The sequence below is a fragment of the Gopherus flavomarginatus genome, chromosome 2 (genome assembly GCF_025201925.1).
Source record: "Gopherus flavomarginatus isolate rGopFla2 chromosome 2, rGopFla2.mat.asm, whole genome shotgun sequence".
Classification (NCBI taxonomy): Eukaryota; Metazoa; Chordata; order Testudines; family Testudinidae; genus Gopherus; species Gopherus flavomarginatus.
In genome coordinates this window covers 238,127,709-238,153,420 of record NC_066618.1, presented here as the reverse complement: position 1 = coordinate 238,153,420, position 25,712 = coordinate 238,127,709, and the positions used below count along the sequence as shown (strand labels likewise).

Genomic DNA, 25,712 nt, shown 5'->3' with positions numbered 1-25,712 from the left:
CCTTTCATCCGATCTCCCACTGTCACAAAATGTTGGGGCGTTTTGCGGAAGGGTCTCGTGCGGTCAATGTAGAAGGCGAGTGCCCTACGGACGTTGAGGGAATGCAACTGCTGTTCTCTACGAAACGTATGCGGTTTGGGAAAGAAGACCGGGAGGAATATGTTCTGGTTGAGATGGAAGGCCGAGACTACTTTAGGGAGGAACGCTGGATGCGGACGTAACTGCACCTTGTCTTTGTGGAACACCGTGTATGGTGGGTCCACCATCAGAGCCCGAAGCTCAGAGACTCTCCTAGCTGATGTGATGGCTACAAGGAAGGCTGTTTTCCACGACAAATACAGGAGCGAGCAGGTCGCCAGTGGATCGAATGGAGGAGTCATAAGTCTCGTCAGGACCAAGTTGAGATCCTAGGAAGGGGCGGGGCATCGTACTAGGGGGTATGGACGCTCCAAACCTTTGAGGAACCTTGAGACCATAGGGTGGGAGAAGGCAGAGTAAGTACCTTCTCCGGGATGGAAAGTAGAAATAGCCGCCAAATGCACTTGCAATGATGAGATAGCGAGGCCCTGTTGTTTAAGGTACCAGAGGTAGTCCAATATAGTGGGAATGGGAACCTCCGTGGGTGATGTGTTTTGTGCTTGACACCAGCAAGAAAAACACTTCCACTTGGCCAAGTACGTAGATCGGGTGGAAGGTTTTCTGCTGCCCAGGAGTACTTCTTGCACTGGGGCAGAGCAACGTAACTCCGACTGGGTTAACCATGCAGAAGCCACGCTGTGAGATGGAGGGAGTGCAGGTCCGGGTGGTGAAGCCTGCCGTGGTCCTGCGTTATAAGATCCTGATGCGGGGGCAGAGGGATCGGGTTGGCTATCGAGTGGTCCAGCAACGTGGTGTACCAGTGCTGTCGGGGCCACGCAGTGGTGATCAGGAACAGGCGAGCCCTGTCCCTGCGGAGCTTTAAGAGAACCTTGTGCACCAGTGGGAAGGGTGGAAAGGCATACAGCAGCTGGTCCTTCCATGAGATTAGGAAGGCATCCGATATCGAGCCCGGGGCTAGACCTTGGAAGGAGCAGAACTTCTGGCACTTCCTGTTGTCGCGGGAAGCGAAGAGGTCTATATGGGGAAAGCCTCACTTCTGGAAGATGGAATATAGGACGTCCGGGCGAAGCAAACACTCCTGAGACCGAAAGGATCTGCTGACATGGTCTGCCAGGGTGTTCCGAACTCCCGGGAGGAACGATGCTACAAGGTCTATCGAGTGGGCTATGCAAAATTCCCACAATTGGATCGGCTCCTGACAAAGGGGGGAGGATCGAGTCCTGCCCTGCTTGTTGATGTAGTTCATGACCGTTGTGTTGTCGGTAAGCACCGAAACACAACAACCTTGCAGGTGTTGTAGGAATGTCTGGCACGCCAGGCGGACTGCTCTCAGCTCCCGGACGTTTATGTGCAACGCTAGCTCTTGAGGTGACCAGAGGCCTTGCGTGTGACGATGGTCTAGATGAGCCCCCCAACCGAGAGACGACGCGTCCGTCGTTAGGGTCACCGAGGGCTGCCTCGGATGGAACGGCAGTCCCGCACAAACCAGGGAGGGTGTTAGCCACCAGTTGAGGGAGTCTAAGATGCTCTGAGGAATGGTGGCCACCATGTCTATGGTATCTCTGGCTGGACGGTACACTGAGGCGAGCCAGGTTGGAAGGGGACGCATGCGTAGTTTTGCGTGCTTGGTTACAAAGGTACATGCAGCCATGTGACCAAGGAGGCTCAGACAGGTGCGAGTCGAGGTCGTCGGAAAGGTTTGGAGGCTTTTTATAACGGAGACTAGTGCCTGAAACCAGGGCAGTGGCAGGCAGGCTCTTGTGAGTTTGGAGTCCAGAATGGCCCCAATGAATTCTATTCTTTGAGCGGGTACGAGAGTAGTCTTCTCTTGATTTATCATCAGGCCCAGTCTCTCGAATAGGTCTGTGATGATGGCTACGTGCCGGGTGACCTGGGCCTCGGAGGTCCCTCGAATAAGCCAGTCGTCTAGGTAAGGAAACACATGTATTCGCCGATGACGGAGGAAGGCGGCCACTACCGCCATGCACTTTGTAAAGACGCGAGGGGCCGTGGAGAGGCCAAATGGAAGGACCGCAAACTGGAAATGTTGGCGGTGCACCGTAAACCGTAGGTACCGTCTCTGCGGGGGGTAAATAGTGATATGGAAATATGCGTCCTTCATCTCGAGAGCAGCGCACCAGTCTCTGGGATCCAAGGAAGGGATAATGGTCCCCAGGGATACTATGCGGAACTTCAACTTCTTCAGAAACATGTTGAGTCCTCGCAGGTCCAGGATGGGTTGAAGATCTCCCTTTGCTTTGGGGATTAGGAAATATCGGGAGTAAAATCCACTGCCCCTTAATTCCTCTGGTACCTCCTCTATAGCTCCGATTGAGAGGAACGTGCGAACCTCTTGCCAGAGGAATTGCTCGTGAGAGGGGTCCCTGAAGAGGGACGGGGAGGTGGGGTGAGAGGGAGGAGGCGAAATAAATTGGAGGTGGAGTCCAAATTCCACCGTGCGTAGGAACCAGCGATCTGAGGTTAACTGGGACCACGCAGGGAGGAAGGAGGAAAGGCGGTTGGAAAACTGAAGGGGATCCTGGGAAAGGACTGGTGCTCTGCTTTCGGGCGCACCTTCAAAAGTTCGCTTTCGGGCCCGGCGCCGGTTTGGCGGGACCGGTATTGTGTCCGCCTTGGGACCCAGATTGTCGCCTGCGGTTCCTGCTACTGCGCCTCCTGCCAAAGTCTTGACGCGGTCTGGGCTGGGGGTAAGGGCGCTGGGGTTGGCTACGGAAGGACCTGCGTTGGGTCTGTGGGGTGTGCATCCCGAGGGAATGCATGATCACCCGATTGTCCTTAAGACTCTGTAGCCTAGGGTCCGTCTTCTGGGAGAAAAGGCCCTGGCCTTCAAATGGCAGGTCCTGGATGGTGTGTTGTAGTTCAGGAGGTAGACCTGACACTTGCAGCCACGAGATCCTTCTCATAGTAATTCCCGGGCCGGTTTCTGTGTTGAGGGAGGCCTGCAGGGACGTCCGCGCCACTTTCTTTCCTTCCTCGAGAAGGACTTGGAATTCCTGGCGGGAGTCTGGTGGGACCATCTCAGTGAACTTACCCACTGACTGCCAAGTGTTATAGTTATATCTACTGAGCAGGGCCTGTTGGTTCACCACCCTGAGTTGGATGCCCCCTACAGAGTAGACTTTACGTCCCAACAGGTCCATCCGCCTAGCCTCCCGGGATTTTGGGGCGGGGGCTTGCTGGCCATGGCATTCTCGCTCATTGACGGATTGAACCACCAGGGAGCATGGAGGAGGATGGGTATATAGGTATTCATACCCTTTGAAGGGTACCACATACTTTCTTTCCACCCCTCTGGCCGTAGGAGGGATAGACGTCGGAGATTGCCAGATTGTGTCCGCTTTGACTTGGATAGAGCCTATAAACGGCAAAGCTACGCGGGTTGGGGCATCCGCCGACAGTATGTCTATCACTGGGTCCTCAACTTCAGGGACCTCCTCCACCTGGAGATTGATATTTAAGGCAACTAGCCTCAAAAGATCCTGGTGAGCTCGGAGGTCGATAGGGGTCGGGCCCGAGGAGGATGTACCGGCCATTGCCTCGTTGGCTGAAGAGGAGGACGACAGACTCGGTACAGTGGTTCCTGGAGGGACTCTTGGTCCGGAGGTACGTCAGGGTCCGGGAGGGCCTGAGGGTCCAGTACCTGAGGAGAGTGATCTGTCCCCGCTGGAGGGGGGCGGCTAACAGTGGCCTCTGGTGTGCGATGTTCCGACGCGGCGGAACGTGATGGTACCGTGGGCTTGCCTTGGGCCTGGTGATATGCCCAAGGCGTCCAAAAGGACCGCTGATGAGGATCTTGGTCTGGACCTTGAGCCTCATGGAGAACCCGGCTGTGCGCCTCTGAATCAGGATAGGTGGCACTATCCGTGTGCGATGACTCAGACGCGTGCCTCGATGCCCATGGTGGAGCGGAGGCTGTTTGAGGGTAAGCCCTGTCTCTAGGGTACCGTATGTCGTGCCTCACCGGGGAGCGGTACCGGGATCCGTAACGGTACTGAGAGCGTGATCGGGACCTGCAACCGGCGTAGTGCCAGGAGGTCGACCGGGATCTGGACACTCTGTGATGAGAGCGGCTGCAGTGCGAACAGTGCTGGGAGCTGGACCAGTGCCAGGAATATTGGTCCAGAGAGCGGGACCTCGAGCAGTGCTGCGAGTGCGACCGGTACCGGCAGGAGATCGGTACCGGGACTGCGAGCGGCGCCTGGATCTGGAGCGATGGCGAGATCGAGAGCGCTGATGGGATCTCGATCTTGAGTGCTGTCTGCCTGAGGTTCCGATGGAAGGTAGTCTTTTATGGCCGGCTTGCCTGTCGATTGAATAACCCGCACTGGTGGTGCCAGGGGTTGAGGCAGGGCGGGCTCCGTTAAGGCAATAAGTTCCCTCGCCGTTGCAAATGTCTCTGGTGTAGTGGGAACGAGAAGCTCTACCAAGGCATGTGCCGGGGAGCTGTCATGCACCGGACTCGACGGCTCTTGCACTGCCGGAATCAACGGTGCGGAGGTTGTCGGCGCCGTGGCAGCTGGTGGTGCCGGGCGGCTCAACTTAGATTGTTGCTCAGACTGCGGTGCAGATACTGAGGCTGCAGGAGCTTTAAGCTTCTTGGCACGTGGGGAGAGGGAGCGGTGCCGGGCCGGTTTCTGTGCCAGTGACGGTTGGTGCCAAGCTGTCTTCACGGTGCCAGCACTCTCCGGTGCCGATGAGGCACTTCTCCCTGGCACGGACTGTCCGGCCGGCGGTGCTGAAGGTGGAGGAGTGAGGGCCGCCTCCATTAGGAGCTGCTTAAGGCGAAAGTTCCGCTCCTTTTTCTTCCGCGGCTTGAACGATTTGCAGTTCCGGCACTTGTCTGCAAGGTGGGATTCCCCCAAGCACTTGAGGCAAGAGTCGTGGGGGTCTCCCGTGGGCATCGGCCAGTGGCAGGCCGAGCACGGTTTGAAACCCGGTGAGCCAGGCATGGGCCTGGGCACTGGGAGAGGGAAAGGGCTAATTCCCGATCCTCTGAACTATATACACTAACTACGTTTACAAAAATTTATTAACTAGAACTACAGAAAATAAACTATATACACAGTAAGTATTAGAACGAGCGAAAAGCTAGGGAGGTGGAGATCAGCTACTGTTCCAACGACCGACACGGGCGGTAAGAAGGAACTGAGGAGCGGACGGGTCGGCAGGGGTATATATTCGGTGCCATAGCGGCGCCACGCCAGGGGGCGCCCAGCTGACCCACCGAGTGTTGCTAGGGTAAAAATCTTCCGACGGACGTGCATGCGGCGCGCACACACCTACTTGGAATGGATATGAGCAAGCCCTCGAAGAAGAACACTGACTTTTTAGTGAGATAAAATGAGGGGGAGGCAGCCTCCAGCTGCTATGATAGTCCAGGCAGGACATTAAATGATGGAGGGGAGAGGAGCCCAGCATCCCGCTGCTATGATAGTGCAGGCAGTACAGAATCTTTTCTTTAGACATGAAAGGGGAGCTGGGAGGGCTGATGGAACTCAGCCCCCAGTTGCTATGATGAGAACGGTTACCAGCCGTTCTGTACCATCTACCGGGAATGACTGGGAGTCATTCCTATTTTTACCCAGGCGCCCCCCGGCCGACCTCACCTGAGGCCAGCCAGGAGCACTCACTGGATGATGACAAGGATGGCTACCAGTCCTTTTATATGATATCATCTGCCACCAGGGAGGGAAGGGGAGAGGATGCTGGTATTCAGTGCCGCAGCACTGCATCTACCAGCAGCATGCAGTAGACATACGGTGACATAGAAAAAAGTCAAGAAACGATTTTTTTCCCTTTTCTTTCACGGGGGGGGGAGGGGTGGTAAATTGACGAGATATACCCTGAACCACCCCAGACAATGTGTTTGACCCTACAGGCATTGGGAGCTCAGCCAAGAATGCAAATGCTTTTCGGAGAGTGTGGGGACTGTGAGATAGCTGGAATCCTCAGTACCTCTTCCCTCCCTCCCTCCCTCCATGAGCGTCCATTTGATTCTTTGCCTTTCCGTTACGCTTGTCACACAGCACTGTGCTGTGGACTCTGTATCATAGCCTGGAGATTTTTTTTCAAATGCTTTGTCATTTCGTCTTCTGTAACGGAGCTGTGATAGAACAGATTTGTCTCCCCATACAGCAATCAGATCCAGTATCTCTCGTACGGTCCATGCTGGAGCTCTTTTTGGATTTGGGACTGCATCACCACCCGTGCTGATCAGAGCTCCACGCTGGGCAAATAGGAAATGAAATTCAAAAGTTCGCGGGGCTTTTCCTGTCTACCTGGCCAGTGCATCCGAGTTCGGATTGCTGTCCAGAGCGGTCACAATGGTGCACTGTGGGATACTGCCCGGAGGCCAATACCATCGATTTGCGGCCACACTAACCCTAATCCGATATGGTAATAGCGATTTCAGCGCTACTCCTCTCGTCAGGGAGGAGTACAGAAACCGGTTTAAAGAACCCTTTATATTGATATAAAGGGCCTCGTTGTGTGGACGGGTGCAGTGTTAAATCAGTTTAACGCTGCGAAAATCGGTTTAAATGCATAGTGTAGACCAGGCCAAAGAAAGAGCAAGAGAGACACACAATAAAGGGACTTGGAGGGCACTATGAGCTGGCTAGATGGATTTTGGGAGGGCAAGGGAGGGAAAAGGGGGCCCTAAGACAAGAAGGCCAGGCCCAAATAGCTGTGCCAGAGTATCTAAGCCTGGCAAATAGCCTTTCACAGGGGCTAAGTATGACTTGTGTTATTTCCACTGCAGCAGTGTGGAATAGATACACTCAGGCTTGGGACCCCCAGGAGCTGTATGGACACATAAGTAGACACAGTCCCTGCCATGAAGAACTTACAGGCTATTTAAGGGAAAGCTGCAACAAATGAGTGTAATAACAGTAGGAGGGAAAGGAGAAGTGAGGATGAGGGCAGGATCACACAGCTGCACAAGCTGGTGAGGGTTTTTCACAATAAGCTTTTGAAAAAGTTTAATAACTAACTGCTCAGACTCCTTTGGGTTCACTTGTTAGCTCTCCTTCACACCCACACAAGGGAGTCAAAAGGTGTAAGGATCCCCACTACTTCCCTGCATGGGCTATCCATAATTGGAGCTTATGTGTGTGCATGTGTGTATCTGCGTGTGGGGCAGGGAGGGGGAATCAACTGCTGTCATTCTTTAGCAGCTGGGTGAGGAGTGGGTAATCAGGAGTGGACACAGCCTTGGCTCCAACCCCCAGTGCACAAGCCAATGCTCCCAGTGCACAAGCTAATGGTCCAGCACTGGTACAGAGGGGAATGCAAGCTGTGCTAGCAAAAAGGGCTGGCACAGATTGCATCTCTCTGGATCAAGGAGGAAGTACCAGAGTGTGAGTCTCAGAGGGAGTCACAGGCTGGTTCCTGAGGTGAACTACCCTCCCAGCTCCTTCAGACAATCATTTTCTGAGAAGATATTACATCATTTATTTTGTTATAATGTTTAAAATTAATTTTGAATAATTTTGCTTGGAAAAAAACCAATCTTTTTGAAGAGTTAAAAAAACCTTTTTCTAAATACCTGCAATTTTCCAGAAACTTTCTAAAAGTTTTCCCCAACTCCAGACACCATTTCAGTTCTATGCTCCCCATGCCCCAACCTGGAAAGGTCTGCTTTCCTATGCATGAGACTTTCAAGGAGAAGTTAAGCCAACTTGAATACAAAAAAATGGATACTTTTCTTACTCTCTTTGTTAGGATGTGTTGTGTGCTTTTGGCTTTTCTTCTGGCTGGACTACATGCTGCAAAGAGAATGAAAGAAACACGATCAGTGTGCAATAGTGGCTGACACAAGAGACGACAGCTTCAGACACACATGTATATTAAGTATTATTTAGGTTTTTGTTGATTAGTAATAGAAACTGGCAAATCTCAGGTTGGTGTAACTTGTTATGAGATCATCAAAAATGCAAGCACCATTTATTTGAAATGTCATTACCAGCTCTTATGCGGTGCCTTTGTAACACTAACAGACTGCAGATGGTGGTGGGTGGGATTGAACCTGGGGCCTTTGACGTGTAGTGCATGAGCCTCTGCTGCATGAGCTAAAAACCTTATGCTGCTTTGTGAAGGCTGTAGGGCAGATTCATTTCTCTCACCCTCTCTAAGTGGTCTCAGTGCCATTAGATGGGACAGAGCACCACACCCAGGAGGTGTATGGGTTATATCTTCACTCTGCCTACAATAGCATGCGGTGCTGGGACATGTTTCTTGTTCCACAGAAAGAACCATGGAGTACCAGGCATAGCTGGCAACATTGGAATTGTGTTTTGGTGGATGTAGCTGGCAGCACCACTCTCTCACAATATTTGTGATAGTCTTGAAGTGCCATATAATTACATGAGATTCTTGGCCTTCGTTTAAAAAAAATGTAAATTGCTAGCTCTTGTAATTCAGGAGAGAAGCTGGAAAAAATGTGGTCACAATGCACCCGAAAGACACAAAAACTAGAAGATAAATAAAAAGAAACCAGAAAGTGGCATTAGTAATATCTCAAGCAACTATTTTTAAGCCAATGTCATGATTTTTTAAATTGAGGTTTGCAAGGCTGTAGCAGTGATGTTAGGTGAAATATGCACGTGAAAATAGTTTGTACACATTCCTTTTACTCATGAAATTTAGGAAGTGGATACAAAGTCTCTATAGTAGTAGATGGTGCTGCTAACAACGTCTCCAAATGAAACTGATTTTCTTAGAGGAGGAAACGGGCTAATACGGCTTTCAAAATCTACAATGCATTTACTTACATCAAATGCCACCAAGAGAAGGACCTTCAATTGAAATGACCTCGCAGAGGAAACACAAATCTCTTGCTTTCTTCTAATTGGGAAATAAACACAAGAGGGGACATTGCCTGGAAAAAACATCCCTCCCAGATTTTCAGGATCACTGCGTAGCTGCCATATTGTGAAGTCTTCATTAATTAGCGCTGTGTGAGTAGTTCCTTTCAAATTTCACCTGGTTTCATTACCCAGTTGACACAGGTCAAGCTAATGACATTTTTGGAGAGGGCCTAGGCCCAGACTCAAGTGAACATGGGCCAGTTTATAGTTTTATATGGAGATGAGAGGTAGGTTTGAACTGTGGACTTCAGAGCCAGGTAATCTAGCTGTGCTGATGGAACATATTTGTGACACAGTGTACCTCAGAATGATGCCTTGTAACCCCCATAGTCATACATCACTGTGATATTTTGTACAAATCATGCCATGTAAGGTATCATATGAAGAGTCATGCTCTACTGAAACCCAGTGTTCTGTCCAAATATGCCTATCATTAGCGTGTATAAAGTTATAAGATTGTGTTGTATGGGTGTTACTGAAATGTGCTGTAAGTTTGCTATTGACATGTAAAGGAACTGTGCCTAGGTGGGTATTTCTCAACTGTGTGACTCAACTATCCAAGCCTCACACAATGGAAACTGCTGGATCACTGTGACTTGGGGGCTGCTTGTTCACTGTGGCTCAGCAAAGCCAACCAAGCCATGCCTGGGCTAGGGTCTGCGAGGCACATGGGCTAAGGGAATAAAACAAGTGACAGTAGCATCATGTCTTAGCCTTGCTTTTCCCACACCTTTGCGGGACACAGCTGGGATGCCAAGAAGACAAATATCATCAGAGGAGACTGGTCCAGGTTTCAGGGGGAAGTCTGTGCACTAAGGACTGTAACATCCAAGGAGTGAGAATATTGCTTGATCTAAATACTGTCTAGTGTAATAAGGTTTAAGATTTAGATTGTGTGCTTATTTTTATTTTCTTTGGTAACATCTCTGACCTTTTATGCTTACCACTTATAATCACTTAAAATCTATCTTTCTATAGTTAATAAACCTGTTTTATATTTACCTAAAACAGTATATTTTGCTTAAAGTGCTAGGGAATTCTCAGCTCAGTTACAAAGGCTTGTGTGTATCCTCGCCACATTGAAGGAGGGATGGATTGGGTTATAAACTTACAATACAGGCTTCTGACCAGGGCAGAATGCTGCAGCTCAGGGATGCAAAGTCAGGGAACTGGAGGGATTTTCATGCAATCTAGCAGGGTATGGGGGTCCACCTGCAGTTGTGCTGAGTGATAACAGCTTCCGGAGGGGTTTGCTGCTTGTCACTAGCAAGACATTGGGAAAGACAGCCCAGGCGGTACCTCAGTTCCGGGTTGTACTCCAGGGATCCCATCACAATATTAATGACTTTTTATTAAGCTATGAAAATATATACATTATTGCCCCTTTGGCTTGATCAGTTAATCACTATTCTGGGCCTAGCTGTATTGTTTCTGTTCAAAGAGAAAACTGATAGTGTGTGAGAGAGAGAGCTTTCTTTGGTGCAATCCCTTTTATTTGCAAAAAACGTAGACAAGTCCTGTTACCCTGAACACAGTGGAAATAAAGAACAGCAGGCAGTGTCCTTGCTCACAATTCTAAGCCTGCCACTGCAACCAGCACTCTGTCCAAAAGAAACTCTTTTTTTCTTGGAGCCATGCTATCCATGCTTCTCTCACTGACTGCTTGATTCTGCCACTGACACACAAACCTGCAATCCAGACAATGCACTTGTGTTTTTGCCATTCATTCCCAGAGAAACCCCTCTTATTCTCCCTGAGTTAGTTTTTGCTCAGGAATTCCATATGGCCAGTGCTATGGGTAGTGGCTTATATGCACCTATATCAGTGCATAAATGAGCTCAATTGCTTCTTCCATTTGGCTAGAATGGAAGGCAGCTAGCATACCCAGCTGCTTCAGTGAGGGCTTTGCTTGCCCATAGATCAATGACATGCTTACTGGTAGCCACCAACACCCTCCAGCACATCAGTATGTTTAAGCTGAATGGTCTTGTGTTTCCTCGCCCCATCCCCTACTTGTTGCCTTTCTTTGGATCTTTAAAGCTAGATGGTAAACTTTCTGGGGCAGGTTTGGCCCCGGTCTTACTCTTTGTGCTGTAAAGTGCCTCGCACACATTTGCATGCTGTGCAGTGAGTAGGAATAATTAATCATTTCTCCAGCATTCAGACATGCAGGATTTGGTGTTCTGGTTCAGGCCCATTACAGAGAAAGGTGGTAGGTTGCAGCTGCAAAATTCAAATCCATATCTTAATCCAGAGCCAAACTTTGAGAATGGGGGCGGCATAGGGTTATACGGGCCTGCAAGGTTCATCAAGTCTAACTCCCTGTTAAGATGCAGGATTTGTTGCGTCTAAGCCATCCAAAACAGATGGCTATCCAGCCTCCTTTTGAAAACTTCCAGTGAAGGATCTTCCACAACCTCCCTAGGCAGTCTGTTCCGTGGTCCTACTGTTCTTAAGTTAGGAAGTTTTTCCTAAAGTTTAATCTAAATCTGCTTTGCTGTAGTTGTTCGAGGAGGTTTGGGGTCCAGGGATTCTGTTCAGTCTTAAACTCTGGTCAAAACCACATGAAGCCTGCAGTTTTGGATGGTTTGTTGCAAAATCAGGTATAACTCTTAATCTCCAGTTGGAGTTTTGCTTTGTGTTCTTGGAATCATTCAAATTCAGGGGTTACCAACACAAATGAATGTTTGTAAGGCACTTTGAAGATGTGCTAACTCTCGGTATTATAATTTGACTAATGAATCATTTAATGCTACGATTCTGGCTTTCTCTATACTACTATGAGGTATCGTTAATATTGGACACTCATCTCTCATTAATAACACTTTGCTCTTACACAGATTTTTTTCATCCAATAGTCTTGAAAGGGCTTTGCAGAGATGAATGTGTCTGACCATGCAGAGTTTACAGAGAGGGAAACTGAGGCACAGTGAAGTTAAGATCAAAGTTTTCAAACTTGAGTGCTTAATGTTGGGCACCTAGACCCATATTAGTGGCTTAATTTTAGAGGTCCAGAGTACCTGTAGCTGTCACAGAAAATCAGGTCACTATTTAGATGTCTTAATATGGATTTAGGTGTCTAACTTTAGCAAGCCAGGTTCAAAAATTTTGGTCTGTATTATGTTTCCATGGTTATACAATAAGACAGTAGCAAAGGCAGGAATAGGTCCAAACTCCACTGATTTCCAGGTCCATGCTCTAACCTCGTCTAGACAATACTGCCTCCCTATAACACGTGGTGCTTGCTCACTTGACTCACTACACTGAGAATGTTTTTCCAGGTAAGAAATAGTTACAGGTATGTATAAAATGTGACACAGTGTTCAGCTGCAGGAGGGGGGCTGTATAAGCATCAGTTAAAATAATACACATGCCATTAAGCGGTTATGGCTCCAGTTTCATCAAGTTTATTGAGTGGGAGGGAATTCACAAGCATCCCTACAATCCTTTGCCTTGTGAGGTTTATATTTGAAAACAGTGCAAGAGGGAGACAAAATCAACTGAACAGAGTGAAGGGGATTTTCTATAAATGATATAAATAAGCTATGGCTCGTTTTTGAAGCTGCCCAGAGGTGTCCAATGAAATGAACAAACAACCCCCCCACCCCTCCCCAAGTCTAGATTTCACTGGGTAAGTAACGGCTACATTCACTAATGCCTTACAAACAAAACATTTTATCAAAGAGGAGGCAGACAAGTTTAACTGATAGGTAAATTACCCATGTCTCTCAGGGCAGTTAACCTATTTAATGTCTTACTGGACAGTGCAGGGTAGTGTTGAGTTTCCATATTTTCTCTGATTTGGGAAAATATTTTGTTATTTGAATTATGTCGCTGATGCCCAGATACTCCATGGTGAGTTCCTGATAAATCTGTGGGCACATTTTCAGCTTATTTGTGAGCCACTGGCCAAATCATTGCATGTGTTCTGCCAATGTAAGCAGCAATTAGCCTACATGAGCTGAGGAAAGGAACCGCATGAAAGGGAAGGCACGGTACTGGCAAACATACAGCTACTTGAATAGCCATTGAAGTATGAGTGAATCATGAAGCTAGACATTAGTGACCTACTTGCACAGGAATACAATGACAGCAGGGAAAACAGCGGAGAGACCATTGAACCTTTTTTTCTTGATGGGGGATATAAATTCTAGCAGAAACATGCTTCTGTAATTTGCCTGCTGAAAGGATGTTTATATGAATGATCCACAGAATTTAACAGATGAAAACAGTTACAGTGCTGGCCACATCAGTGAGTCTATTCATGTTGAGAAAATAAGCAGCAGAGTGCCTGCATTTACAGCTTGCAAATGCAGATTAGATCTGTCCCCCACAAATAGTTTTTCATGCTATTATCTGGCTTCTTTTGGTATAAGCAGTTATTGAGTTTAAACTATGTTCTTCACTCAAATGCATACTGTGTTTTGTCTGGTATTTCTTCTTCAAATTATCAGATGTAAGTCAGGTTAATACACATTCATTCCTAAGACATGATTTTGGAAATGTTCCCTTTATTGATCCAGCAGACACTTGCTCAATATATAGCCAGTTCCGGTGAGTGAATAACTCTTCATGGAATTACATTGTTATTTTCTGTGTCATAAACCAGCCTTACTGTTGTGAGCTATGCCTTACTGATCACCTATTCAGAATATAAACCAAATCACATGGCCTCAAGAACATTCATCTCACAGTTTTTCCTGTGGAAATATTTCACATATCTACATTATCCAGGCACCTGCATGCATTAGCTTCAGAGCAACTAGAGAACACAGAAGTGCAAGTACAATACAGTAAAACAAAGAGATGAGTTTATCACTTGAAAGGATTTCTCTACCAGTAAAACATTCTAGATAAAAGACAGCACTGTCTGCTACTCTGCTTTAACACGTACTCACATTTGGATGAAATCACAGTGGTGAAAACTTCTAAATTTTCATCACTACAGCTGTAAATCTGGTGCATTTTTCACCTCTCTCTTCCGACTGCCTGTCGGCTTCATGCAACTGCTCTGAACTTCTGGTAAATAGGTTTCACTAATCCAATCTGGCTCTGTGATCATTGTCCAGATCTACAAAAGACAGACTGATGCTGTGATCTCATCTCATTCCATATTCTTAATTGTAACATTTTCTACTACCATCTGTCTTTATATGAATTCTATGAATGCAAAGATTTAATTTAGCTGTTACTTAAGCCTTTGCCACATTTTGTTTTGTGTCCTTCCTCCTATACAGGTTGCCAAAGCCTCAGGAATAAAAGTGGTTAGTAATGTAAGCAAGCTAGGTCTGTTTTGTACAGCTGGTGAATTATCAAATTGGATATCTGTTCTTTGAAAAGCCACTGCTAGGCATTCTTTTTATGATTTTTCTTAGGTTTCATGTTATATATTCTTTTCCATTTTTAAGTCTCTCCATATAATGGGAATCCAGTAATTGACACATGTAGTAAAAAAGTATATTGTATTTCTAAGTTTCTATAACTGCCTATGTACAGACAGATCCTGGTATCTTGACCAAAATTTTCAAACATGGGTGCCAAAAGCTGGGAATCTAAATCCATATTCAGGCACCTTAATAAATGGCTAACTGCCAAAAGGTGCTGAGCCCACATTGAAATCAAAAGAAGTTGTAGCTCTTCAATGCTCTGAACATTTTTTGGTGTGTAAATACAGATTTAGGTACCTATATTTGAAAATTTTGGCCCTAGCTACCACGTGATGGGTGTATTAGAAATGCCTTGGATAGATTTGCTAGAGCACTCACATAACTAGTGTAATAGCTACCCCTAATTACTGTGCTACTATTATATCAGTCCAGTGGGAGACACATTCACTACCAGCGTGCAAATATAATTGACACAGAAGTTAAGCTAGCCCTCCGCCAGAATTGTTAACATCCATTAGTGTATGCGGAGTTCTTCGTAAGCTTGAAAACTTCTCTCTCACACCAACAGAATTGGTCCGATAAAATATATTGCCTCACCCACCTAGTGTAACATCCATTATTGACGTCCCCAGATGACAGGTGCTAGAGAAATACCGTCTGTCACTGTCATTTTAATACAAACTTTTTTCTTTAACCGCCCCCCGCAATATTTAACCAATTATAATCCTGGACTAAGAATCGTTTCAGCTTTAGGGGTTTCATAAGAGGACGAAGAACAAGCTGGCATCACTCGTTACCTTCCAGGGCAGTTTCCTGCTGTTTCATGGAAGCAAAGCTATTAGGTGATCCATTGTTACAGAAAATGCTGGAGTGTTTAAAACGATCAGCGGGACGGCAATATAATCAACCAAAAGTTCAATTCGTTTTTGATTTATTGTGCCACATGTTCTGCTTGTATGACTGATGTCATTAACATCAGGCTTGGCTAGCGTGTTCATCTGTCTCTCTCCAGACAGGGACACACTCAACAGATGGGGAATTTCACGGCCACAAATGGAATTGTTTATCCTTCTATTGTTCTTGTGTCAAGCAATCAAACCAAATCCATTACCCACCAATCAAAAGATCAGTGCACCATCTTTTCAGCTGCGGAGGAGGTTATGCAGTGGGGATTTAAAGCTTTTTAAAAGGATTTAAAAAAATAAGCAAACCCAACACTGAACTGTAGATATAAATGGAAAGATAGAACAAATTTAGCCTTTTTTTAACCTGCAGATTTTAGGAGGACTAGGAGAGGAGACACTTCAAGGTTTTAGCCAGTAAGTGTTTTTCTAATTTGGAAACTTGAGATTTGTTTTTTTGGTTTGATTGTTTTTTAAATCACATATGTAATTTGGCTTTTGTGTATTTTAAAATAAAACCAGTGATTGGTATTTCACTATTTTCCTCTGGGCTTAGAGGTGGAAACAAAATGTCAAATTTAAGAACAAAAAGCTGGTTACATGTTGGCATAAGGCTTTATAGCCTGGGTCTTGAGCAGGCATCTCTGAACATCCAGTCCTACAAGAGACAGTGGATCACAGTTACCCTTGTGTGGAAAACCAGCACCAGGTCTATGCACCACCTAAGACTGCACAATAGGAGTACAAACCTTAACAAGTGCATAGGCCCTGTGCTGGATCTCTGCATACGGATTGATTTCACCTAGTTCAGAAAATGAGCCTTTTGCTTCATTTTCCTCCACTTCCACAAAAAGATGACCAAGCACTAAGTATACTCAGGGTCTAATGTGACCTCCAGAGCTGAGGAACCGGGAGTCAGGGTTTAACGGATTCTAGGGCAAATCACCTCTCTGTGCCTCAGTTGTTCTAGCTATACAATAGGTAGGATATGACCTATGCCACGAGGATATTGCAAAGCTTGACTGATATTTGTCAGCTGCTTTGAGATCCTTAAATGAAAAGAGCCACAGTAAATTAAATGTCAGGAAAAAATTGCCCATGCTTACTACATGAACATTAGAAGTCTGTTGGTAGAACAATGTCATAGAACTCAGTATGACAACCCTCTAGAATAGGTCACTCTGGGTGGTTTTTAGGTCCAAATGCAGAATACTGATTCTTCTCAAAATGTTACAGTAGATGCTATTCTTCCTGTGGGTAACTAGCCACTGGGACCTTAGGAAGGATATTTGTAACTGTGATTTAAAAAAACCCCCAAACCGGCAAGCTTGTTCTGTGTGTGTACAGCACCTAGCATGATGAGGGTCTAGGCCATAACTAGGGCTCCTCGGTGCTCCAGTAAAATATACAATATATAATTATGTACGAAGGGCCTGATTCTTCTGTCCTTACTCACACCAAGTTTGCCTTATGCTGCATATAGTTCCATTGAACTCTCAGACTTTCTGCCACATTGGGTGGAAAATCTCACAAGAATTACTTGACCAGAACTAGAAAAAAGGCCTCTTTTAGTTCTGGATTTGGCCTGGAACCCATCTTGTAGGGACAAGCTCAGATGAGGGATCTGAATCTGTATCTCCCAAATTCAAAAAAGTCTAGAAAATAAAGTTCTGGTTTTTGCCCATTGCTAACAGTGCTGCTGGTTGGCAGCCTATATGCCAGTTCATGCCAAGGTCCTGATATATCAATTGAACAGTGACAAATACAGAGCTGAAATCAGTCTGGCTCACCTCTGTGTTAGTATTGTCAAAACAGGCGTTAGAATGATAAAAATCTGATTGACGTTTAGACTTTTCATGCTTCTGAGTTGCTCCATAAATTAATGTCACTTACAACATTTGTCCCCCATATTGTGAGGTCATATTTGAGGATTGTGAACCTCTGAGAAAGGTTGATCTTCAACAGAAAGTATTACACCGTTCCCCAGATCAACTATTGTGGCATCTTGCATCTGCCATTTCCCTATGTATCAAAAAGAGGATAAAAGATTGTTTTTTGTTCTGCTTTCCTCTCCATGAAGATGAGTCATGCAAGTGGACTCTCCTATCAGCTGAGTTTGCTGCTCAGAGCACATGGCAGGAGAGGGATAAAAATCCCATACACTTGGTATTGCTAAGCTACTTGGATTTGGGGGAGCAAAGTGGCATAAGCAAGAAATCCCCAGCTGCTTAGCCTCATTTTGGCCTACAGGACATATAGAGCTTGCTGATTATAGAAGCTTCTGTTACCTTTTGAAACTTACGTTTGTAACTCATTAATGTGTGTGTGTATGTATATATATATATATATATACACACACACACACACACACCTGCTTTAACCTTGTAAATAACTCATTTCCTCTTCCTAGTTAATAAATCTTTATATATTTTAGTATAGGATTGGCTATAAGCATTGTCCTTGGTGTGAGATTGAAGGTACAATTGACCAGGGATAAGTGACTGGTACTTTGAAACTGGGAGTAACCTGAATATTGCTGTGATTCCTAGAGTAAGAGACCATATTCCACAAAGGTAAGCTCACTGGGATGGTGAGATACATTGGAGTACGCAAAAGGACTGAGTGTGTCTGCATGTGAAAGTGATAGTTATAGTCAAATTATAGTACTTGAGGAATTTACACTTGATAACTAGTTGGCGAAATCTATGTCTAGACCTCAAAACCAATTTGGGATTTGTGCCCTGCTTCCTAACAGTGTTCCCGGAGTCACACTCCGGAGTCACTACAGGCAGTGTCACAATAACTATAATATATGATTAACATAATAAATTGACTGTGCATGGTTCTGCTGCCTCCAGCAGCGGACTCAAGGAAATGAGTTATTGGCTTATAATGTGCCTTCCTTCCCTGAAGATTCAAAATTCAATCGGGAAGCCAGTGGGCAGGGCTTAAATGTTGATAATTGTGATGGATCTCTGCCCACCCAACACTTTAATACCCAGCAACATCAAAAGATAGCCACTGTGAGATTCAGTGGTGGCACAAGCTTTATCATGTGATTTGATTACGAGGGGCTGGCAATGGGGGAAATGAGGGAAGCCATGGAGCTCACAACCCTCTCTAGATCAGACAGACCTCAGGGTTCTTTGGACTACAGCCTTGTACACAGGCTAAGGATGGGCAAAGGGCTTTACTTTGGGTACAGGGGGATATAAACATGCATAAAACTCTACAGTTGAAAGGCTGATTTTGATGTTTTACAAAATCTTTAAAAACTGCTGATTTATGCAGATTTATGTTCTTTCTGGGCAGTTTGCCTCCCCTCCCACTCTGGTTTCTGGCCCCTTCAGCACAGCAGGGCTGAGAGTGTGATTCTACAAAAGGCACTGAGTAGTTCCATGTCCAGTGTGACTTACTGTTCCATGTTAAATGGGCGCAGTTTACAAATAAGCAGAGGGTTTTTTTCACTCCCTTGCAAGCTCATCCTGGTCTCTAAGACTCAAAGGAGGGTCTTTCTTTGTGAATAATAATGATTCTGCAGGCCAACTTAAGCCCTGAATACCTGAGCAACCTCATTGTCTTACAGCTCTACCCGCTGTGACACCAGCGCAACTCCATTGTCTTCAGTGGGTTTTCACAGGGGTAATTGATTTGACCTTAGCAAACCATTTTGTTGGAGATGCACAAGCAGGGACAGAACCCAGCTCATGCTCTCTTAGCTGTGTTGACACTGCAGGGTGACCATTACTGAATAGCATGACAAATGTCTTTTCTGCGGGAGGGTCATTAAAGTGAGTAGCTACCATGCTGAATTCACACCAGGGGCAGATCTGCTAAGTAAGACGGTACCACTTTTACAGTCACTCTGGCTGCACTTTCAGATCCCCAATTCCACCTCTCTCAAAGGGGGCACGTTAGTACTATTGATCACATTTATGATGGCCATGCTAAGGCCCAACCAAACACGGAGTAGCAGACTGTCCCCACCCAAAGAGCTAACGATCTTAAGTAGACAAGACAGACACAGGGAGGGGATAAGGGACTTAACAAAAGCAGAGTGAACAATGTGGTGGCAACAAATGTGATGTTAATTCCATGATTACCGTCTCCTTTTGAAGGGTTAGGTGGAGGGGCTAAGCTAAATGGAAAGAAAAATGAAGGGAGAAGAGACATTGAAGGGAAAGCAGCTGATTGGGACAGAGCTGGGGAGAAGAGGAGGGTCAGGGGCCAGGTGTGAAGTGAGGTGGAGGTGAAGAGACTGAGAGGGTGGTGGTTGGAGTGAAGAGCCAATCAGCATCAGGCAGTCAGAACTAGACACTTGTCCAGTGTCACAGACACTGTCAAAATCATGCCATTGTCACACCCTCAGAAACTGCACCGTGCAGCCAGGGGACTTCTCTGTGGAATTGGCACTGTCCCGATCCCTTTTTTAGGCAAAGGAGGAGGGAAACCTGTCCTGTTGAATGGGTCATTGTTAATTACTTGGAAGGGAATCAACTTAAAAAAAAATCTCACTATTGAAAAACAAAACAAAACAATGAAATCCATTAGGGAATTAAAGACACTGAAACATCAGAAATCTTCAGGCCCTATTTATGCTGGCTTCACAAAACATGCTAGTACCTCTAACAAACTCAACACCTAATCCTGCTCCCAGTAAAGTCAATGGCAAATATCCCATTGGCTTCAGAAGCCTGCTCAGGGTTTCCCTGGCCTGTGTGGATGGGAGCTGTTACCATCTCAAGTCTGTAACCTCATTGTTCTCATTAGAGCCTATACTCTGTTGCATAACAGGTAAATCTAATCCCTACTGAGCCACCTGAGCCTATTTCTTACTGCTAACTTGGCAGTATGATAAGGCTAAACCACAAGTATTTTTGGAATGGGAGTGAACTCAAATGTATGCACAATTACCCACTTAAAAATAAACTGAGACAAAACTACATATGTATGGTGTTTGCACAGACTCTCTAACACTTGCCTCTGCAGGCCAAAGCTGCAGCGTTAGCGCTGGGTTTTTTGCTGGAAAAGAACAGTTAAGTGTCATCTATTGTTCACAGAAATGTGACCAACTGTAACAAAAAGAAAAATAGTAACAAGTGCACCATGCAAGAATAATAGTATAGACGGATGTGGGAAATGAAGCTAGCCAATACCAGTTACTAATGAGTCAGTGCTAGTCTGACAGTCTGCTTCTTTCTCTAGATAAACGAACATGCTAAAAAAAATTAACATGCTGCAAAACAGTCTTATCTTATTCCTATAATGGCTTACAAAAAAAAGTCTTTCAGAATTATAAGGAAAGCCTCGCAACTCAAAGATTTGTAAGTATATAACAGGTTTGTAAAGTGAGTATTTAAATTTGTGTTAATGTGAGTAAAAGTTATTTAGAAATTTTAAAACCATTCTGAACTTCCCAGTCAGTAACAAGAAGCCGGGCAGGATAAGGCCGAAACGCTACTATTTTAAAGGAAAATACCAACTGAAATACAAGAAAAATGTAAACAGAATCCCAGCAAAAGCTTCAGAGCATCACACGCAATAGTTACATAAAGATATTGCAGGGTTCTAGAGAAAAGCCGCTAGTTGGGTCATCTAAGAAAGAAAGAGGCATAAATAGGTAATCAATGCGTTTACAAAATTATAGCCCCAATCGTGCAAAAGCCGTATGAAGAAGTCCATATGACTACTCATTGTAAGAAGTGCTAGGTAGTTGCAGGTTCAGATTCCTAATAATCCATCCCAGCAATGCCCACATCATTGCGTTTCGAGTTAGTTTTAAGAAAGCTAGAACCCCAGACCGCATGCCCCTGGGAGCAGAACGCCCAAGGAGTTTTGCACATGAAGACCTTGCAGGCTCAGGCCCTGCACTGGTAACGGACTAAAGGCATTTAAAAAAAAAATCACCCAAAAGTCTGATACATTCAAATAATACTGTACTAACAAGCCATTACAATGCTGCTGGAAAACAAACTCTCATTAAATCTTTCAGACTTGTTTTGTGATTTTTTTTTAAAGCAGCTTCATCTATATTGATCCAGTGATGACTTTTTCCCAGTCAGCAGGAAATCAGGATCATTTTGGCACCTATTGGACACATTTTTTGCACTATTCTGCTTAACCAAAGCTTAGATAACACTGAGTATTGGCTCATAATGTGGATGATGTCATTTTTTAGAACAGTTGGGAATGTGGTTCCTGCACCTGTGTAGTTGGAGCTATTTGGCATAATGACACATTGGGCCCCATACCACATGGCTGTAAAATGGACTGCTTGTATACCTAGGCAAAGATCACTAAATGCCACATATTGCTCTTCCATGGACAAGCCCAAAAGATGATGCAACATGAACTGAAACCGCTATCTTTGAATTTACCGACTGCCCGGGCTGCCTTCCCCTTAGAGTGCAGGATTCCACAGCCACATGCTGGGGATGGGCATGTGACCTTTGGGGTGAGCAGATATGTTGGGAATAAAGAGGAGAGGCCATTCTCATGGGCCTCCCTTCTACCTTGCTGTCCAGCCTCCCCTTTCCACAGGGTAGAATGGCCTGGAAGGGAGCTCAGCTTCACTACCTTGTGGTCCAACCTTCTCTGTCCCCGTCAGCCCATACTGAGGATACGATGCTGTACATGAGAGGAGGGCTGCATGCAGCAAGGAGCAGGAAGCGTCAGGAAACCTAAATCCCACATCAATGAGCCTGCTGCCAATTTACCCCCTTCTTCTAAGTGTCTCATTTGGTTCTCATACATCCATATTTCCTCAAATGTGCCCACATGTGGCTGCCCCTTTCCCGTCCTGCACAGCTGCAAATAAGGGAATAGGTGCGCATTTTACCATAGTATAAATAAGAAGCTAACTACAGAAAATAAACAATGGAATTGACACTTACCGCCACTTGGCTGCCTGCACCTAGCATGTCACCTTATTCGTGCCCATGCATGCCCTCCTGTAGCAGCTGCATGCTTTCTGCTGTATGCCGCACAATGACATGCAAGATCAAGAACGGTGTCTTTGTAGGACTTCAAAGCCGGTTTTCCCCTTTTGTTTGTATTCTACTGTTAAAATAAGACAAATGTAAAACAAGGATGTGAAAAATACCACTGAGAATGTCACTAACCGTTGGCATCAGCACTTAGATACCACAGTAAAAGGTGCATTAGAAAATACCTACCTTGGAGAGAAGCATTACACCCACAAAAGAGCATTTCCTATTAAGGCTAATGTTCTGTCCTTAACTTACCTCATGGTGTCTGAATAGTGAAGCGCAGATGCTATGGGAGATCACCCAGCGTTATCAAACCCCTGCAATACCTAGGCACAGTTGGCTGAATTTAGACAGATTGGTGGAGAATCTCCTTGTCTTTGAAACGTTAACCTCTTATGGTAGTTTTTGCACAGTTTGTATGTCAATACCATATACTGCCATCAACCTAGGGGGAATTCTCATCCTTGTTAGTGAACCTATACTCTGTGCTGAAAGGACTGAGATGGTTATTTGATTTCTTCGCTGATTCAGTCCTTGGCAGTATCAGGAGAGAAGCTAATAAAGGTGTCAAAGATCTTACTTCTTTAAGTACATGACTTGTTTCTAGGAATCGGATTAAAGTAAATCTCCTCAGAGAGAGATTTGTTAATGCTGCAAATACATAACAAGGAGGATTTCCAAGATCATAATCAGGGGGTGAGCCAGTCCCTTTCAAATCTCCTTGCCCCCAAGATTTTTGATGTACAAGGAGCTGATGATCCTTACTTGTCATTTTCTTCTGACTCATTCGCCATTAAACTTAAAATGCTTATCCTTATTTATCCCCTATGGTAATCCATTCAGTTACTCTATAAACCCCACTGCAACTATTGCACAGAGCTCAGTTTAGGATGGGGTTTACTAACATAAAACAGTAAAGGGCTTGTTGGCTGTATACCAGTGATGGCATCTTCTTCAGAATAATTACAGATTTGTAGATTCTACATCCTTTGGATTTCAATGTGGTTATCTGTAAACACCTGGTGCGTTCCTAGAAATCCTCCTAAAGCACAGCATTGTCACATTGCTCCTTGTTATTTTTCATTCCAGGCCTAGGCAAAGTTTGAAAATCATCAGCAGTCCAGCCAATTGAATGGTGATAATAAATTGTAAAGTATGAGGTTTATTTTTAAAACATGTTGAGACATATTAGCCCAAAGAATAAATATATCACTGGATCCTTCAGTAGGAGAAAAGTAAATGCCAGTCATCTTTACCTAGGTGGGGACAAGCCCTATTTTTAGTGCAAACTATTCCCCACTTTCCCACTGTGCCCTGCTAGGAAGCTATGTTTTTCCAATGGAATTCAAAGCCAAGTCTTCCTTTTTTATATATAATTATCCCTATTTGTAGCTTTGAAACGCCTGGAGGAATAGGGAGGGAGTTAGGGATGAGAGGCACATGGAGCTAATCCTCTCCTGAAACACACAGAACTTATCATATCACATTTAAAAACGGATTAAAGAATAAAAATGCAAGAACTTGAACCTAAGTTCTCATGAGGCAAAAGGAGAACATGTGGGACATGTGATTCTTCACTACCCTGCACAGTCCGCAAAAACTTAAACCTGCGTAAAGTGAGCGGCTGTATAACACTTCTCATTCAGAACAGCAGCCTTTAAATCCACTTTATGCAATGACTACATAAATTGCAGTGCAATGGAGAACCAGGGCCATTAGCTTTACTGTGGACAGCCTGCAAATCCCCAAATAGTTCTGATATTAAAGAACAAGAACATCCTGTCATATAAATTGTAGACATCCATTATAACGATCAAAATGCATTAAGAAAAACTCTGTGATATTTCACTCAACTAATTGCCAAATTACAGTCAACTGTGATCCAAATTAAACAAAAGCAAACTGTATCAAAACATACCTAATCATGCAAACAGACATGAATCAACCATGTCAATAACTAGGGTGAACAATGAAAATGCTAGGTCAGTGCACTGCAAATCAACAGCTAAACAATGGGAACGTGGTTTACCTTGCATGCACCAATACCAAATGGATTCTTCTTCTTGCAGATGAAGCATCACTAAGGGTCTAATCTTGCACCACTGCAGTCAAGGAGAGTTTTCCTATTGACATTAATTGGTGCTGTATCAGGTAATAAAAGAACACTGTTTGGTACAGATCAGTAAATTGCTCCTGTCTTCACCACCATTACCACCAAGTCCGGAACCCTTGGAAACATATTAAATCTTTAGGATCAGATGTTCAAGCTGTGAAAATTCCACACATACCTGTGGGTGCATATTACTTGATTGTACAAATGCCTCATTTGTGTATCAGATATTCACATGCATGTTATGCACATGCAAGTATATGCTCACCTTGCTTTGAAAATCTCTCCCTTCCTGTTAGTGCTATATTTTGTCAATTGCATCATTGTATATAGCCTTGTTAATTACATCACAAGGGTAGATCTTATACTTTAAATATAAAAGGAATGCTTATGAGATGTGCCAGATTGACAGCATCAGAAAGTGACCTGGGGAGGGGGGCAAGTCTAAGATGGTGGAATGAGCTCTCACATGATCTAAAAACTGCCTTAAATGCACAACTTTCCATTCCAAATGCAAGGCTATTTCTTTGACCTTGCCTTCAAACATCAACACACACAGCAAAGGCCAGAGAAAATAGTTGTTTCAAAAACAACAACAAACAACAACAACAACAAAAAACTCCCAAAAAAAACCAAAAAAAAACCCAACACCGATTTATACTTATGCTTCAGATCACACTATGGAAGGACCTGTTTTAATTTAGCTGGAATAAAGTCACACAGAGTCAAATGTGTTAATGAGACGCTGTCATTGTCCTATATCAAACAGTGACAAACAAGGTTTGGTATACAGAGAAATCAGTCTGCATAGTACCATGGCAAACACATTAGGAAATTCATGTCAAAGGTTAGAAATGTATTGACTGAAACACACAAAAGGAGAGGAACCAAAATGAGGCAAAGAGTACTGAAGCTGAAACCGAGTGATTATGCAAAACAATCAATCAATACCTAACAAAGTCCCTTTTTGGAGATGATAAATATTCGTTATTGTCTTTTATTCAGTCAAACAGTCTTTGGTAAGGAAAAAGGGTTAGTTCTGTTGTTCAATTCTGAGTCATTTTCCTGACTGGAACAAATTGATAAATTAAACAGTAATAAGTCACCAGGACCAGATGGTATTCACCCAAGAGTTCTGAGGAAACTCAGATATGAAATTGCAAAACTACTAACTGTAGTCTGTAACCTATCATTTGAATCAGCTTCTGTACCAGATGACTGGAGGTTAGCTAATGTGACACCAATTTTTTTAAAAGGCTCCAGAGGCGATCCTGGCAATTACAGGCCAGTAAGCCTACCTTCAGTACCAGGAAAATTGGTTGAAACTATAGTAAAGA

At 44.7% G+C, this 25,712-nt stretch overlaps 1 protein-coding gene and 1 long non-coding RNA gene across 3 annotated transcripts in view; one reads left to right on the top strand and one right to left on the bottom strand.

The window, feature by feature from the left end:
- VXN (vexin) overlaps window positions 1–13,980 on the bottom strand; it is a 28,011-nt gene extending 14,031 nt beyond the window's left edge. Inside the window, exons 1-2 of the mRNA XM_050941387.1 lie at window positions 13,886–13,980; window positions 7,831–7,886 (exon numbers count right to left, since the gene is read on the bottom strand). Of these exons, the coding sequence (XP_050797344.1) occupies window positions 7,831–7,886; window positions 13,886–13,952 (123 nt within the window). The 5' untranslated portion in view covers window positions 13,953–13,980. The remainder of the gene's footprint in view (window positions 1–7,830; window positions 7,887–13,885) is intronic.
- The window catches only part of LOC127045428 (uncharacterized), a 34,991-nt gene that overhangs the window by 2,863 nt on the left and 6,416 nt on the right, over window positions 1–25,712 (top strand). Inside the window, exons 2-5 of one of the 2 annotated variants that reach the window (XR_007772697.1) lie at window positions 7,843–8,020; window positions 17,711–17,849; window positions 20,482–20,600; window positions 24,335–24,416. This is a non-coding gene — a long non-coding RNA (uncharacterized LOC127045428). Of the gene's footprint in view, window positions 1–7,842; window positions 8,021–17,710; window positions 17,850–20,481; window positions 20,616–24,334; window positions 24,417–25,712 lie in introns of both variants that reach the window. The other variant, XR_007772696.1, reaches the window with a different exon arrangement.